This window comes from Myxine glutinosa, chromosome 1 (genome assembly GCF_964187855.1).
Source record: "Myxine glutinosa chromosome 1, kmMyxGlut1.1, whole genome shotgun sequence".
Taxonomy (NCBI): domain Eukaryota; kingdom Metazoa; phylum Chordata; class Myxini; order Myxiniformes; family Myxinidae; genus Myxine; species Myxine glutinosa.
Window position 1 is genome coordinate 207,176,916 of NC_136261.1, and position 16,461 is coordinate 207,193,376.

General features: G+C 47.6%; 1 protein-coding gene across 2 annotated transcripts in view; it reads right to left on the minus strand.

The window, feature by feature from the left end:
• PPOX (protoporphyrinogen oxidase) overlaps nt 1-15,406 on the minus strand; it is a 63,568-nt gene extending 48,162 nt beyond the window's left edge. For both annotated transcript variants that reach the window (XM_068099281.2, XM_068099280.2), the window contains exons 1-2: nt 15,281-15,406; nt 8,246-8,380 (exon numbers count right to left, since the gene is read on the minus strand). In XM_068099281.2, coding sequence (XP_067955382.1) covers nt 8,246-8,380; nt 15,281-15,370 — 225 coding nt within the window. In that variant the 5' untranslated portion in view covers nt 15,371-15,406. The remainder of the gene's footprint in view (nt 1-8,245; nt 8,381-15,280) is intronic.
• Between the last annotated feature and the right edge of the window lie 1,055 nt (nt 15,407-16,461).

Sequence of the window (16,461 nt, forward strand, 5' to 3'; positions counted from 1 at the left end):
ACGACAGGCAAACGGGACAACGGCTGACTCACACGGGGGTTGATGGAAAGGACAGGCGGGTAGCGATGGCTCCAGGTGCACCTGTGCTCAAAGGTTAGAATCGACCCGGTCCGGTCCAGAGATGCGGGGAGGTCTCGTCGCAGCGCTCAGAGGTGACGTTCTTTCTCAGGCGGGTTCTCTTCCTCTCAGCGGTCGTAGGCAAGGCAACGTTCTTTCTCCAGCTGGGGGCGCATCTGACTCAGCGCTCGCAGGTCCTTCTTTCTCTTCAGCTGGGGGCGCATCTCACGTCACATCCGGCGCGTGGCCGCGTATATCCGGCGGGGAGTGACACGCCCTCGGCTCGTTAGCTCCGCCTCGTGGAATCGGCACGTTGCTTCTCATTGGGTGCGTGCGGGGGGTTTACCAGGCTCCGCCCTTGACGAGGAGCTGACAAGGAGCCCCTTCGTGGTAACCCCGTGGAGCGCATGGTCTGGAGCGCATCGTCTGGAGCGCATTGTCGATGGCGGCGAACCGAGCCGGTGGGAGGACGCACACTTCCCCCCGCGCAGCGCCGTGCCCCTCTGTTGTTGTAGACGGGGAAGAAGATGGGAGGAGGTATGGGAAAGGTCCTAAACTCACTACTGGTGCCATATAATCACATTCTGGTGCACGAAGAGTCATAATTAATGGAAACGAGGCCTTAACTGACATAGATTAGGAATAACTAGCAAGATGTCCGAAAGTTGTCTACGTGTGGTGCGGTGGACCTGGGCACGACATTTAATGGGGGAATAAGGGGAAGGTCGGCTCTACTGAGTGTTATTTACATGCAATGGGACTAGGGAATGGGGGATTGGGGAAAGTTGGGGAGTATTGGAGAAATAGGGGAATATTTACAAGCGGATATGGAGGCCAAATTCCATATTCGCAACATTGCACCCTTCTCTACCCTCGGGGCGTCCCGACCCGATAAATTTTTACCTACTTTAGTGTGGCACGCAATGTAGTTCCCTCTACTATTAACTCTACCCTGAGTGCGACAGTTTTACAGATATTCACAAATGAGTAAATATGTCCCCCTGCGACGTTGCACCCTTCTCCTCACAGAAACACACCCACAGGATAACCGAATCCGGAAAGAATTCTCAAACTACACATACAGCCGGTAGGGAGCATTATTTACACGACTACGCTGCTATTTACACTACGATCCAGGACCTGTTTTTGGAGGAACACATGCAGATGTTATGCATAGAGAGAGCGCGCTTGCCAGCATCGATACACCAACCCACGAGTGCTCTGTGGCCGACGGCCTTTAATAACGTGCAGAGCACCCTTCCCGAGCATCAAAAGCACCACCCCACCACCAATCGGTGCAGTCACCATTGTTCATTGGAATAAAAATAAATTCGACAACCCCTAACCCTGCAGGTGTCTCTTGCTCTTCTTGTGGTGCACTTGGTGTTAACTAAAAGTGGTTCACCTGTATGGCATAGGTGCCACGTTGACCCATAGGTCCATCCCCGGGTGGTGCTTGGCCGCAAACGAACTGCGGTCCATTGTGGGTGGCCACAAACATTGCGGTCCATATGGTGTATCGATCCCGGCAGCAAACAGCGAAAGTGCAGGCCCACAACTGCGCAGCCAGCACCTCTCTCTCCTCTCTCTCTACCCCAAAGCCAGATCCTCGGAGGTGGGAGACAAAAGAAGCAGACAAGTGAGTAAGGTGGTAAGGGCGCAAAAGTGCACGCAATGTAAGGTGATGCACACTGGGGGCACATGGGAACCAGGTGAGACAGGTACGTTCCTATCGTACGCCCCCCCCCCCCCCACCAGGTAACCTACATGGCCCCTCCCTTACCCCTTACTGTATCCACAAAACACAACACTACCCATAAACATCTACTTTACAAATCAACAAACATCCCTACTGTCTTCCCCGTTCCTCCCATATACCAAATTCGTCTTCTCTCCCTCCTAACCAATCAAATTAGCCATTTTCAACTCTCATCAAAATTTGCCATCTCCAACTCAACATCATAATTTGCCATTACCAATTCATCATCAGTCCCTCCTAGGGAGGGAGAGATGGAATCACCCCAATGTCTCATCCACGTCGTGATGCGTCTCACAAATCCACACAGCGATTCATCTCCTGCAACAAAACAAAGAAAACACAGGTGTGGAGTCATCATCATCACCACAGGTAAGTGGCTGCGTATGGTGCGACAGGTTCATCAATCCTAACTATTTCCTAAATGACTTTAACAACTTTGCACTACCCGGGGTCTTTCTCCGGCCAAACCATTGGCCCTCTTACACTATGGGTTCTAAAAACCAATTCCCATTGGCCAAACTGTGGTGCGCTTCAATTTGGGGTCTCACTCCCCCGATTCATCTCCCGGTGCCCTCGTACAATTTCTGGGCTGCGGCGTGTACCTCTCCCAGTGGGTCTACCCACCTGCACACCTCCACCACTGCAGTTGCCTCCGAGCTTACCTGCTCCTTACCCTAACCTAACTACCAGGGGAAGGCCCTCTGGCTCTCTCCCCACTCGGTGCCCTCACTGGCACTGGGCTACCCGGGTCCGTCCTCCGGATCCTCGGGCCCCATCCACAACTCTACCGGCTCCCAGAGCCCACCTGCGGCCTCACCTGGCCGACATCCTCACAGTGGTGGAGTGCTCAACCAACTACACACACTAACAGGCTACACGCCCAGCCATTTCCACAACACTAATGCACCCATTCACAACACCATTCTGCAACCGCACCACAAATGCCAATATCCAACCACAATTTACCTGCACCCTCTACCTAACACTTACACTACCCGCCCCGGGTACTCGTGAAAGGGGTCCACTCTTCCCCCATCCACACCTTCGCACCATGCACACCACTCCGTACCACTCACTCCAACTCTCTCCACACACCTGTACCTGCACACCTGTGCTCTCACACCTGGTGCCACCTGCACCCTTCTCTCCCCAAGCGCATTCGCGCTGATCCACACACTCACTACTCATACACTGCTCCACACACCTGTCCAGTTGCACACCTGTGCAATCACACCTGTTCAATCCTCACACACACAGCATCATCTCAGCTAACTACTCCCTTCTGAAACTTGCGCTTCCCAGTCGTCCCTTTAAACTATTGCGCTCCCACGTCATTATCATCCACACTAATCTACCTGCGTCCCCACTACAGGTATCAGTCACTAACTAAACTTAACGTCACCTAATGTCAATCTTCGCTAGATCCCTACACACATATAACCTAACCCACCCGGGCTAGTTTTCACTGCCATACACCCCATAAGCTATTGCTCCTTTGCCCCCACATGGGAAGGGTGGCAGGGATGCCATCCCACCACATCGGGGGTCTCTCACTACCAATTTTGCACATCAAATTTCAACAAATTAAAAATTTGCCAATCACTACCCATCATCTGCCAATCACTACTGCCAATCCCTTGCCAATCATCAAATTTTGCTTTTCTCTAATTTTGGGTCCAAAACACTAACCTCATCACCCAGTCTACTCACTACTGCCTCTCGGTGCGCCAATTCCTGTCCAAAGCCTGGCTTCGTAAAGCCAAGCAATGGATGCTGGTTGTTTTGTGCCAGCGGCTGGATGCGTCCGGCACTCGGTGCAGGGAAGGAGGTTTACCCGGGCCGAGATCCCACGCACCATCTCGGCACGGAGCCATCCCATGGCTCGATCTCGGCCTGCCGGAATGCCTCACCAAAAAGTGGTCGCCATGACGACCCTTCCTATCCTGCCGCCCGCTCCGCCTGGTGGAGCACGGACGCGGCCGTTCAAAGCGAGGCCCAGCACGCACCGAGGGCCCGATTCGGCTATAAGTCGTTCTAAACTCTACCCCGTCTAACGTCGATGCTTCACCTGCATGCTTACATCCCGCAGCCCGTTCCTTGCTCACACATCCAGCCGTGCCCATGCTCCTCGTACCTTTCCTTACACACCCAGGTACACCCATTCCACTCACAGCCTTGGTCACACACCTGACCACCGAACACTTTGGCACACATTCGTTGCTCGCACACCTCACCAATACACCGCTTCGCGCCCCCTCCTCGGTCACCTCCTCTGTGACAATCACAGGTGTGCCCTCATTCGCACACCCAACCACGTGCCTCACCACCAACTCCAGCGTGCATTCCCACTCACGCTCTACCATTCCAGGTGTGCATCCTGCCATCCCAGGTGTACATCCTCGCTCACCTGTCACAACTAACTCACGCTCCATGCCACTCTCACTACTTTCACCTCCATTCCTGACAGCGCACTCACCCTTACTCTTGACAGCGCACTCTTTCCCCATGCACCTGTCCGTTACACACCTTTCTCGCACACACTCTCCCGTTACACCCTCTGTAACACTCACCACAGGTGGACACTCTTCCTTACTTCTGACAGCGCACTCTTCCCTCATGCACCTGTCCGTCACACACCTTTCTCGCGCACACTCCTGCACACACTCTCCCGTCACACCCTCTGTAACACTCACCACACCGCGCTTCCCTGTGCCCCCTCGCACACGCGCTTCGACCAACTCACTCTTGACGGCACACTCACTCCTCAGCGTGCACTTTTTCCTCACACACCCCAGAGTCGGACTTTCTCGCACACCTCCTTTTTCGCACACCAGACCTGTCGCACACTTCACCAATGGCCTTTCACGAACACCCGGGTCTATCTCGACCCCCAAGCTTCTTAAATCCCCTGGCGCATCATACGCACGACCATATTGGTCACCACTTACACCGGGTCCTCTTCCTCTTCGCTTCTCCTCCATCACCTGCGAATCCCTCATCCGGTTAATGAGCACATCATCGCGATCCAAACACAGACTTTGGACCAATTCTTTTATCTCCTCTTTTATCTCCTTCTTATCCCCTCTCCGTCGCTTCTTAATTTCGCTCATTCCTTCTTCCACTTCTTCTAGTTTCTGCTTCACCTCTTTCATTCCCCGGTACGTCTCCTCAAGCTCATCCTCCAAGGCTACCTTGACCGTTTCCATGTGCTTCCTCACCTGCCGGTCCTTCGTCTCCATTACCTCTATCACCTCGTCCAACCTCGTTGTCAGTCCCTCACGTACCATCTGACATTCCCTCTTCGTCGCTATCAAGTCGTTTTTTATGTCGTTTTGTGTCGCTTTTAACCCTCCTAATACCGCAGTGTTCCTTTGAACCTGCTCCGTTAGTCCTTTTTGTCCCTCCGTCAGCTGTTCCACCTCCTGCGTCAGGTCCTCTATGCCCCCTTGCAATTTTACAGTCCCCTTTCTCACCTCCTTCTCCATGTGCTCCTTACAGTGCCTCACCTCCTCGCGCACTCCTCCGACCTCCTCACTCACTCCTCTTCTGATCTCCTCTCCCATCACTTGCATCTCCTGCCCAGATGCCACCCTCATCTGCTCCATTTCCTCCCTGTGAGCATCCAGTTTGGTTTCTACCCCCATTCTGACCCCCTCTATCTGCTGCTCCATTTGTTTAACTTCCCTTTCCGCTTGGTCCCTCATGTCCCTCAATTTGCCTTCCATACTGTTTTCTAACCCCTCTAACCCATTTTTCACTCCCTCTATCTGATTCTCCTGGGCAGCCATTCTATTTTCTACCCCCTCTTACCCCTTTTGCATCCCTTCCATTTGATTCTCTTGAGCGGCCATTCTGTTTTCTACCCCCTCTAACCCCTTTTGCATCCCTTCCATTTGATTCTCTTGAGCGGCCATTCTGTTTTCTACCCCCGTTAACCCATGTTTCACCTCTTTTATCCCGTTGTCTAACCCCTCAAAATTATTGTCTAACTTCCCACTGGTACCCCTCGCTTCGTCCCTCATTACCCCCATTTGCTCACTCAATCGCTCAATTTGGCTCCCCATACTCATCTGTACAGCTGCCTGTAGCTGCGCAATGAGGGCCTGTATGTCAATCGGCTGCATGTTAAAGCCCGTTGATACAGCGGGCTCGGCTACCGCGCGCTCTTGCGAGGCGCCATTTTGCGTGCCTGCTACCCTCGCTGTTTCGCTCTCCTCATGTCCCTCAATTTGGTCCTGGACCGACCCTGCTTCACTCTCCCCTACCGGACCCCAGCCGTCTTGATCCGCCATAGCGCGACTTTCAAAATTCGAGTTTCGTAACACCAATCCAAATTTTGCTGTTATAATTTCGTCGAGCGCAGTAACCGCGGGACCGCGCTCCGGATCGATTTGGTCGAGCGCCGTACGCGCTCCGGCTCGATTTTCCCTCCCAAAATTTGGGCCTAACTAATTTAGTCCCGGGTCCGAATCTCACTCCTCGACACCAATTGTTACCGTACTAACACAATTGGTGTCCAAAATTTGGGCTAAATAAATTTAGTCCCAGGTTCGAATCCCACTCCTGACAACCAATTGTTACAGACGTGGCTTAGATGTTAGTTTACCGAGCGGTTTTGGTATGACCACGTCTGCACAAGTTACCGATTATACTCGACGTTGACGAAGCCGCGCCACGCTGGCTCAATAAGAAAAAGAAGACACCCGGCTGGGTTATAAAATGACGACACCAGGGATACGGTTCTCAAGACCTCCGGAGGAGATTATATTCGTTACGGAAAAGGTTAGATTACAGGGGCTAGAGGTACAACATAGAAAGACAAGCACTTAGACACAATCTTATATTATTCCCCAACAGACGACAGGCAAACGGGACAACGGCTGACTCACACGGGGGTTGATGGAAAGGACAGGCGGGTAGCGATGGCTCCAGGTGCACCTGTGCTCAAAGGTTAGAATCGACCCGGTCCGGTCCAGAGATGCGGGGAGGTCTCGTCGCAGCGCTCAGAGGTGACGTTCTTTCTCAGGCGGGTTCTCTTCCTCTCAGCGGTCGTAGGCAAGGCAACGTTCTTTCTCCAGCTGGGGGCGCATCTGACTCAGCGCTCGCAGGTCCTTCTTTCTCTTCAGCTGGGGGCGCATCTCACGTCACATCCGGCGCGTGGCCGCGTATATCCGGCGGGGAGTGACACGCCCTCGGCTCGTTAGCTCCGCCTCGTGGAATCGGCACGTTGCTTCTCATTGGGTGCGTGCGGGGGGTTTACCAGGCTCCGCCCTTGACGAGGAGCTGACAAGGAGCCCCTTCGTGGTAACCCCGTGGAGCGCATGGTCTGGAGCGCATCGTCTGGAGCGCATTGTCGATGGCGGCGAACCGAGCCGGTGGGAGGACGCACACTTCCCCCCGCGCAGCGCCGTGCCCCTCTGTTGTTGTAGACGGGGAAGAAGATGGGAGGAGGTATGGGAAAGGTCCTAAACTCACTACTGGTGCCATATAATCACATTCTGGTGCACGAAGAGTCATAATTAATGGAAACGAGGCCTTAACTGACATAGATTAGGAATAACTAGCAAGATGTCCGAAAGTTGTCTACGTGTGGTGCGGTGGACCTGGGCACGACATTTAATGGGGGAATAAGGGGAAGGTCGGCTCTACTGAGTGTTATTTACATGCAATGGGACTAGGGAATGGGGGATTGGGGAAAGTTGGGGAGTATTGGAGAAATAGGGGAATATTTACAAGCGGATATGGAGGCCAAATTCCATATTCGCAACAGTATGTATATATATATATATATATATGTATATATATATATATACATATATATATATATATATATATATATATATATATATAAATTATTACGATTCACCTAATCACAAGAATAGATCGGCCCTATTGAAATCTGCTGTAAATATCCACAGAGAATGTATTTTCAGGTGGTTGAATGCTCTGGCAGGAATATCTACAAATGAAGTGACTGGAACAGGTCAAAAAGTTTTCCCCCTGAACAATGAGGAAATGGTGCTGCACATGCAAACCTCAGGACAGTTGACAGTCTTTTTTCTGCAACTTCCACACACTTTTGCATACGCTTTCCAAATGTCATTAAAGATTTTGAAAAAGGAGGAAACGTTTTGAGTCCTCCTCATATGCCCTTCATTTGTTAATATCTCCATATGGGGATAATCAATTTTCATAAATTGATGGAATTTTGTTGCTGCCGGAATGGACTCTGTATTGCGTACTGGTATTGGAGATACTGCATGTTAAATAACATGTCGGTATTTGAATAAAAACGAACTATTGAGAATGGAATTGCTCTTTAAACAATGTTTTTTTTTACTTCCAGTCAATACCACAAATTATGAGTTGCAGTATCGTTAAAAGGATGTGACATGCAAGGAGTGAGTCTGCAAGGGAGTGTATAATCACCAGATTGAGTGCATTGGCTCCTGCATCTCCTGCTGGCCGCAGTGCACGTGGTCCGAGTTCAAACACGGCCCCACTGTCTAAGCGTAAGGAGTGAAGCCAGCCACCAAGACGCTCCGATGCCTCCACAAGAACCACCTGCAGAAGTCGATCAAAGACTTCATTTCACAACAGGCTATTCAGTCAGGTGCTGCTGAAAAGACGTCAACAAATAATTATATAATAGTTATTCAAGTCATCCACTGGCTGGCTGGCTCGCCGAGAGATATGCATACTCGCTCCCCACTGAGCTGTTAAATTTTGGTTCTAATCTCAACCCAGCTATAAACTATCAACCGGTATTTCACAGGCAGGGTTATTCATTAATGTGTGTGCCATCCCTCGGATGGATGTTAAACTGGGCGTCCTGTCTGCTAACAATAGTTGTGTGGATGTTAAACATTCCATGGTGGCTGGCGCCATGAACACTTTACAAATTCCTACTCTAGCATCGGTGACACAGCTGAGTCTCCAGCAAGTGATGCTACCTACAGTCATGTGCTACATGATAGAAAAAGGCATCCAGAAAGTGAAGGAGTTTGTGTTGTTTTCGATGCTTCCAAAAACCATCTTCACCTGAAAAGGTTTTTTAATTTCCCATATAGTGAGGAAATGCTGGCTTGTTTTAATGACTTCATTTGAGTCAACAGAGTGAGGGGAAACATAAGAAACTGGAACGAGCAATCAAAGATTACATACCCTCGCCCAGATTTGTTTTGTGTGGTTTTATAGTACGTATTTTAGAGACGTAATCACATTCTAATGGTACTGTACATACTTTATAGACGTACTCACATTCTAATTGTAATACTTAAGAGATACTCACATTCCAATGAATAATATTATACTCGCATAATACTTCAAGACGTCTTCACATTCTAATTTTACATACTTTAACCCTTTGAGTACGGGATTTTTTTTTGGATAAAAATACCCCCGGTACGGGATTCATTTGGCATTTTGGTTCGGGAATGCAACCACGTACTGACGATCTATTTATAGGTATAGTCGATGACGTGTAGTAACGTCATCCGTACACAAAACTTTTTCGCGGGTTGCGGCACTGGGCGTCATCCGTACTCAAAGGGTTAAAAGCCGTCAGTCGGCCATGTTTGGTCGGATTACAAAACAAAATTGTATGCATATATAATATATATATATATATATATATATATATATATATATATATATATACACTCGTGTATTGCGTTTGTGGCAAGTTTGAACAAAATCAGTCCATGCATGTCCGAGAAATGGATGGGACACGTTTAAGTAACAAAATGGCTGACAGTCACCTATCTTGGATCTAATCGCAAAATAAAGTGAAGTGTACATGTAAGCCATAATTCCTTATCTGTGTGCCAAGTTTGAACAACATCGGTAAATGCATGTCCTAAAAATGGTCGAGGACCTGTTCAACATCGGGTTTTTTACAACTAAAATGGCCGCCAATCAGCCATCTTTGATCGCACTGCGAAACAAAATGATGTGCACATGCATACCGTCATGTATTGTCTGTGTGCAAAGTATGAACAAAATCGGTCCATACATCTCAGATATGGTTGTGGACGGATGGACTAGACCCAATCCATAAGTCCCCGTTTTGGACTAAGTCCAACGAAAAAGATAACGTTTACTACTACTGGCTACCATTAAGTGGCGTTTGTGACCAGTGATAACATTCTGTGTGGACAAAGACAAACAAACAGACAAACGGAGCCAAATGCAATACCCTCTACTCTGGTGAGGGAAACTAGAACGACACTCAGTAGAGAGCATACCCTCCGCCAGGCCGAACAGTTTGTTTTGTATCCTACTGATAGGCCGGATTTGGATTCAGGCCTAAACTAAAATCTAATCGGCCTGTCCTTGTCACATACACAACGTGTCCACCAAGTTTCGTCCAAATTCGTACACAACTTTGTGAGATATCATGCTCAGAAACAGACAGACAAACATGGTTGAAACCATAAATCGTGTGGGGAGGTAAATATATACATTTTTACGGCCAAAGATTCAGGGTCTACTATGAGGGCTTAGCCTCTGTTCCCTCCCGAACTTACCGGACCTGAGGCTGATGCGCACTAATAACTTCGTACTTTGGCAGGTTGCGAACCAGCAACTACGAACGCCAATTGGACCATCGCGTGATAGCAGGGTCCAATCGATTTACTCGCTTACCTGTACCACATGACGGTTTCAATCGGGGAACATACCTTCCCTCCGGCAGTGTACCACTTTCTTTTGTTCCTGGATGGAAATTTGGACGACCGACCGAGCAACCGTTGGTACCAGCCGGGCTAATGCTAATTTTGTTACGGCCGATCGCTACTCTGGGTGCGAGCAATGGTGGACCAATGGAAGAAAAGACATTCACGGACAGAGGGGAAGGAAACATTTAACGATTTGATTTATTTACAAGTATTTACAGTGAAACTTATCAATAGGAAAGAAAAAAGGACAAGCGGCAGAAACTTCATTTACGCCTTATGACGATTGCTACAAACAAACACAACAAGGGCGCCCAGCACGCATTCACGGGGAAGGGGAGCGGGAACGACCATTGGGATCCTGTTAGCAAAATGGTTACGATTTCACCAGATGCTTCTCCTCGCGACGACCTTTGTCTGGACCACACCAACGAGCACCAGGCCGGGAAATGGCAGTCCCAAACACGAGCAGGCAAAGGCGATCCCCAGCACGAACACGAGCAGGAAAAGGCGATCCCAGCACAAACACGAGCAGGCAAAGTCGATCCCCAGCACGAACATGAGCAGGCAAAGGCGATCCCCAGCACGAACATGAGCAGGCAAAGGCGATCCCCAGGATGAACAGGAGCAGGCAAAGGCGATCCCCAGCACAAACATGAGCAGGCAAAGGCGATCGCCAGGATGAACACGAGCAGGCAAAGGCGATCCCCAGGATGAACACGAGCAGGCAAAGGCGATCCCCAGGATGACCACGAGCAGGCAAAGGCGATCCCCAGGATGAACACGAGCAGGCAAAGTCAATCCCCAGCACGAACACAAGCAGGCAAAGGCGATCTCTAGCACGAACACAAGCAGGTAAAGGTGATCCCCAGCATGAACACAAGCAGGCAAAGGCGATCCCCAGCACGAACACGAGCAGGCAAAGGCGATCCCCAGCACGAACACGAGCAGGTAAAGGTGATCCCCAGCACGAACACGGGCAGGCAAAGGAGATCCCCCAGTATGAACACGAGCAGGTAAAGGTGATCCCCAGCATGAACACAAGCAGGCAAAGGCGATCGTCAGCACAAACTTGGGCAGGGAGTTCCAGCATGAACACGGGCAGGTAAGCAGGCATGGCAGAAAGAGTCTAAGTCATGCACACGTGCAGAGAGATAGTGTCGGGCACACGTGCACCAAGAGGGGGTCCCACAGCCAACAGAGAGCAGGGAAAGATCGGCCAAGAGAGTGAATCACCTGGAGAGAGAGAGCACGTCGTGATCTCGTGCAGAGTAAGAGTACATTGTGGCCTAGTGCAGCGAGAAGGATAAGTCGTGGCCTCGTGCAACAAGAGAGTCTGTTGTGCACACGTGCAGCGAGAGGGAGCAGTGAGAGAGATCAGCCGGCAGGTCACGTGCACAGAGAGCGACAAACACGTGCAGAGCTAACAAGGTCAAAAACCTTTCTGTCTTGCCCTGGCGAGAGGTGGGGGCTGTTTTAGGGTGTTTTCCGGGCTGTCGATTGGTGGAGTGTTTCTTCCCCTACTCCCACAAGCCTTCTCGAAGGGACTTTTACCTGGTGCATATCCCAATGGTCTTTGACCTGTCTTCTGTCCTTCAAGACTTTGAATCAATGTCTGTGGATGCAATCTTTGTGCATCCGCCTGGCTTCCCCTTATGAGTGGAGAGCCTGTCTTTCCCTCCCCAACGTATGACGACATACTAACCCATAAAAGGGGAAGGGACCAAGAGAATGTTCTGTTATGAAATAACTATACTAAGGGACCTGTATGGTGGTTGCCATTACTTCCTAGCAGTTTCCCAAAACCACAACAATATATTTCACCCATAGTGGCAAATGGAAACCATGAAGGATGGCAAGGGTAAGGATGAAAGGGAAACAGACAGGTACCTCGAAGTAAACAGGTAATAATAATAATAATAATAATAATTTATATGGGTATATACGAGTATGTAGCGTTGTTACCTGCGTCTATACTCAAGTATGAACTCAGACTCTGGTGTAGTTTGTACGCAATGTTAAATGTGTGTCCATTTGCATCATTCGTCTGCGTTTTATTTGGAAGGTAAAGGATAGAGTATTACTAAAATGATTTTATCGCGGGACAGTTGTAACTGAGATGGTGTGATCGACGATCGTTGTTCAAATGTTCAGTATGTCAGTCACATCCATAGGTTTGGAGTGGAGAGCCATTTGGTGCAAAGGAGAGCATCTGCAGGAAATCGACGTTTTGCTTCTCGTCGTGCTGCCGGAAGTCAACGTTTTGCTTCTCGTCGTGCTGCCAGAAGTCGACGTTTTGCTTCTCGTCGTGCTGCTGGAAGTAGAATTTGACCTCTGGAATCAGTGTCGTATTTATGGAATTAACAAGCAGGGTTTCACCTTTTCTTTTCTTCAACCATTTCTGGAGACATTCGCATGTAGTTCATGAGGTCTTCATCTACGCTCTTCCACGAGCAATTCCTGAAATATTTGGCTCTAACAGATTCTTTCTCTAGCCATTGTTTCATCCAAATATGTCGAGGACGTTTCATCCACACCCTCAACATAATCAACGTGATACAACGGTCGAGGTGTGTGTGGGATTAGGATGTTGGTAGGTTACAAAACTCCAACATAAAAAGCCAATTGGCCAATAAGACCAAGTGAAGTTTGATGGATCATGTTCAACTTCTTTTACCCACCGAGTCGTACCGATGGAGACGGGTACGACTTGGTGGGTAAAATAGATTGTGGGTGGTGGTGCGTGGTGGGTGGTAGTAGATGGTAGTAGATTGTGTTGGTGGTAGTGGGTGTTGGTGGTAGTGGGTGTTGTTGTGGGTGTTGTTGTGGGTGTTGTTGTGGGTGTTGTTGTCGGTGTTGTTGTCGGTGTTGTTGTCGGTGTTGTTGTGGGTGTTGTAAAAGTGGATGTTACAGGGGAAGAGGAAAACTCTTAGGCTATGAGCCAGACCCCCCAAATTGACCGGTCGGTACCATACAGATGGAGTAAGGCTCATTGTGATTTTTAGCAAGATATATGTCCCTAGATATGAAAAAAAAGTGATAGCAGTGTATAACTCTCGGCCATCTCTGTGTTATCACCCGAAATATTATTATACGCCTGCTTCGCTTCGCCAAAAAATGTGATATTTGCTAAAATTGGAATAAATATGTTTTTAAGGACCACAGAGTGCCGAGATCGAGATCGAGATCGTATTTGTTCGAGAGATCATGATAAACCTAGAGTGTGGAGCAAGTTTGCATGCATTGTGAAATATAATGTAGCTGATGTTACAAACCTACTTTAGGATACTAGCTAATACCAAAAATTACACTGAGATACCAAAAGTAGTAGACGAATAAACCTAAAATGTTCAAAAGCTATGTTTCGTTCCAAAATATCAAAATTAGGGGGTATGGTTGAACATATTTTGAACTTTGCCAAAATATGTGCCCCAAACAACCACCATATTACAAAGTAATGATATATTCCAATGCAGTGGTTCCTTGCGAAGATTTTGAGGGGTCAAATGTTACTCTGGGAGTTTTCATTTTTGAAATATTGACAAAAATGTACAATGTGAATTCTGAACTCGAAGCGATTTCGACCACTTTTTCACTAAATTTAACATATTTTTTGTCATTATATCAATATTTTGATAAATAACCCCCACAAATGTTCTATATTTCTATTACTATATTAGTTGGCATCCAGTATGCAAATTATTGGCACTCTGTGGTCCTTAAAAACATATTTATTCCAATTTTAGCAAATATCACATTTTTTGGTGAAGCGAAGCAGGCGTATAATAATATTTCGGGTGATAACACAGAGATGGCCGAGAGTTATACACTGCTATCACTTTTTTTTCATATCTAGGGACATATATCTTGCTAAAAATCACAATGAGCCTTACTCCATCTGTATGGTACCGACCAACCCCCTTGGCCCATAGCCTATAATAATATTTCGGGTGATAACACAGAGATGGCCGAGAGTTATACACTGCTATCACTTTTTTGTCATATCTAGGGACATATATCTTGCTAAAAATCACAATGAGCCTTACTCCATCTGTATGGTAACGACCAACCCCCTTGGCTCATAGCCTATCTGCGGTAAGTGAAACGAACCGGGGTGTGTTCAGTTAGTAAGTTTCCTGTCGAGTGCTCACCAAGTGGCTTCAGCACTCATAAGCAAGCACTCCATTCGAAACTTTTGTTAAGGAACGGCTGGCTTGGCAAGCGCTAGCTATCTGCTTGGTAACTGAACACACCCCGGATGTAGGAAGTGAAATATTAAAAAGGAAAATTATTACATAAAACGAACGGACAGCATCGCAGAACCCAAGCAAAGATGTTTAAAGCTATAATTACTAAAAAAAAAACAACTGGGAATACCTAAAGTTAAAACTACATTTTGTTCCCCGGAAGTAATAAAATCTAAACGTTTACACAAAATGTATACAACATAATTTACAAAGTTTTTTTAAACATTCAACTAAATACGTCATAATAAAGAATCACCACGGGTATTTTAAGCGTAAAAAGAGCAGAGTAGCTCACACACGGCAAGCTTAATTCATTTAATCAACGTTAAACAACCAATAACCGGAACCCTGCTTCAAATAAAATCGCCTTTCTTTCTCGTGCTGAGGAAGATATCGTGATATCGGGGGGATTAAACGGAATTGCGCAAACGCGATATCGATGAAGCAACCTGCATCGTAGCAAGGCCCTAAATAGGCTGCATTTCCGATAGTTTAATATATTACTGCTAATTCATTATAATCGCACATTAAATCAGATTTACCTTCTTTATTCCTGCCTTTGCACGAGAAAGGTAATAGGCGGCTGATAGCCCGGTGATTCCCCCCCCAAGTACAGCGATGGTTCGACCCATTGTGGCGCGTTCCTCTCTGCTGTTGGATTGTACCAAGTGAAATACGTCACCAAGCGGGTGGGGATGTTTCTTTAATTTTGGACTTTTCCAATACAGAACCTTTTGAGTAATTTTGAGGTTCAACGTAATTTTGCTGCTTCAACTTAAAATTTTCTTTGTCTGCATTTTCTCTTATTATTGCCTTCTTAATCTGTTTGTTGAAACGGTCTGCATTTGTTTTAACTGCGGAGTACTTTCGCAGTTTATACAGTAATCGAGTCGAGTGGTGTATAATCAGGACGACGTTTGTTTAGAAGGCGGTAAAAAAATTACAATGCATCGTTTTTGTTATCATAAGTAAATTACACCTTGTCTCCACATCAAGATGGAAATGCCGTCCAGCAGTTCTGCGAGAAAATAAATTATGGGTCAAATCCTGGGCTGGTCTAGCATTGAAGACAAATTCTCCATCAGGTGAGAAAATTTAACCCACAGCCCCAACCCAATACAGTAGTATGAAATACAGTACGACAATCGACAATCAGTCAATGAGAAAACTCAGGGGTGTGTTCCGTTAGTAAGCGGTTTGCTACCGCTTGCCAAGCCTGCTGTTCCGTGTCAACCGCTTTGCAAGCCGCACGGCGATCGGAGCAAACAATTTTGAGTGTTGCTTCGTAATGTTATAAACATAGGGGCAACACACCTGACGCTCACCTGGTAGAATAAACAGGATACTGCACTAACAAGGTATTTTAAACCAATTTGAACGGTTTCCTTGAAGACATGGCAGCATGTAGAATCATACAAACACAATCATAAAACTTTAAACAAAAAATACCTATTTTGGGGGGCAAGCCCCCCACCCTCCCCAGAGACCACCTTCGACCCCGATTTTTTGGAATGTTTTGAACTTGGTCAGTGGAATGTTTTGAACTTGGTCAGTGGAATGTTTTGAACTTGGTCAGTGGAATGTTTTGAAGTTGGTCAGTGGAATGTTTTGAAGTTGGTCAGTGGAATATTTTGAACTTGGTCAATGGAATGTTTTGAAGTTGGTCAGTGGAATGTTTTGAACTTGGTCAGTGGAATGTTTTGAACTTGGTCAATGGAATGTT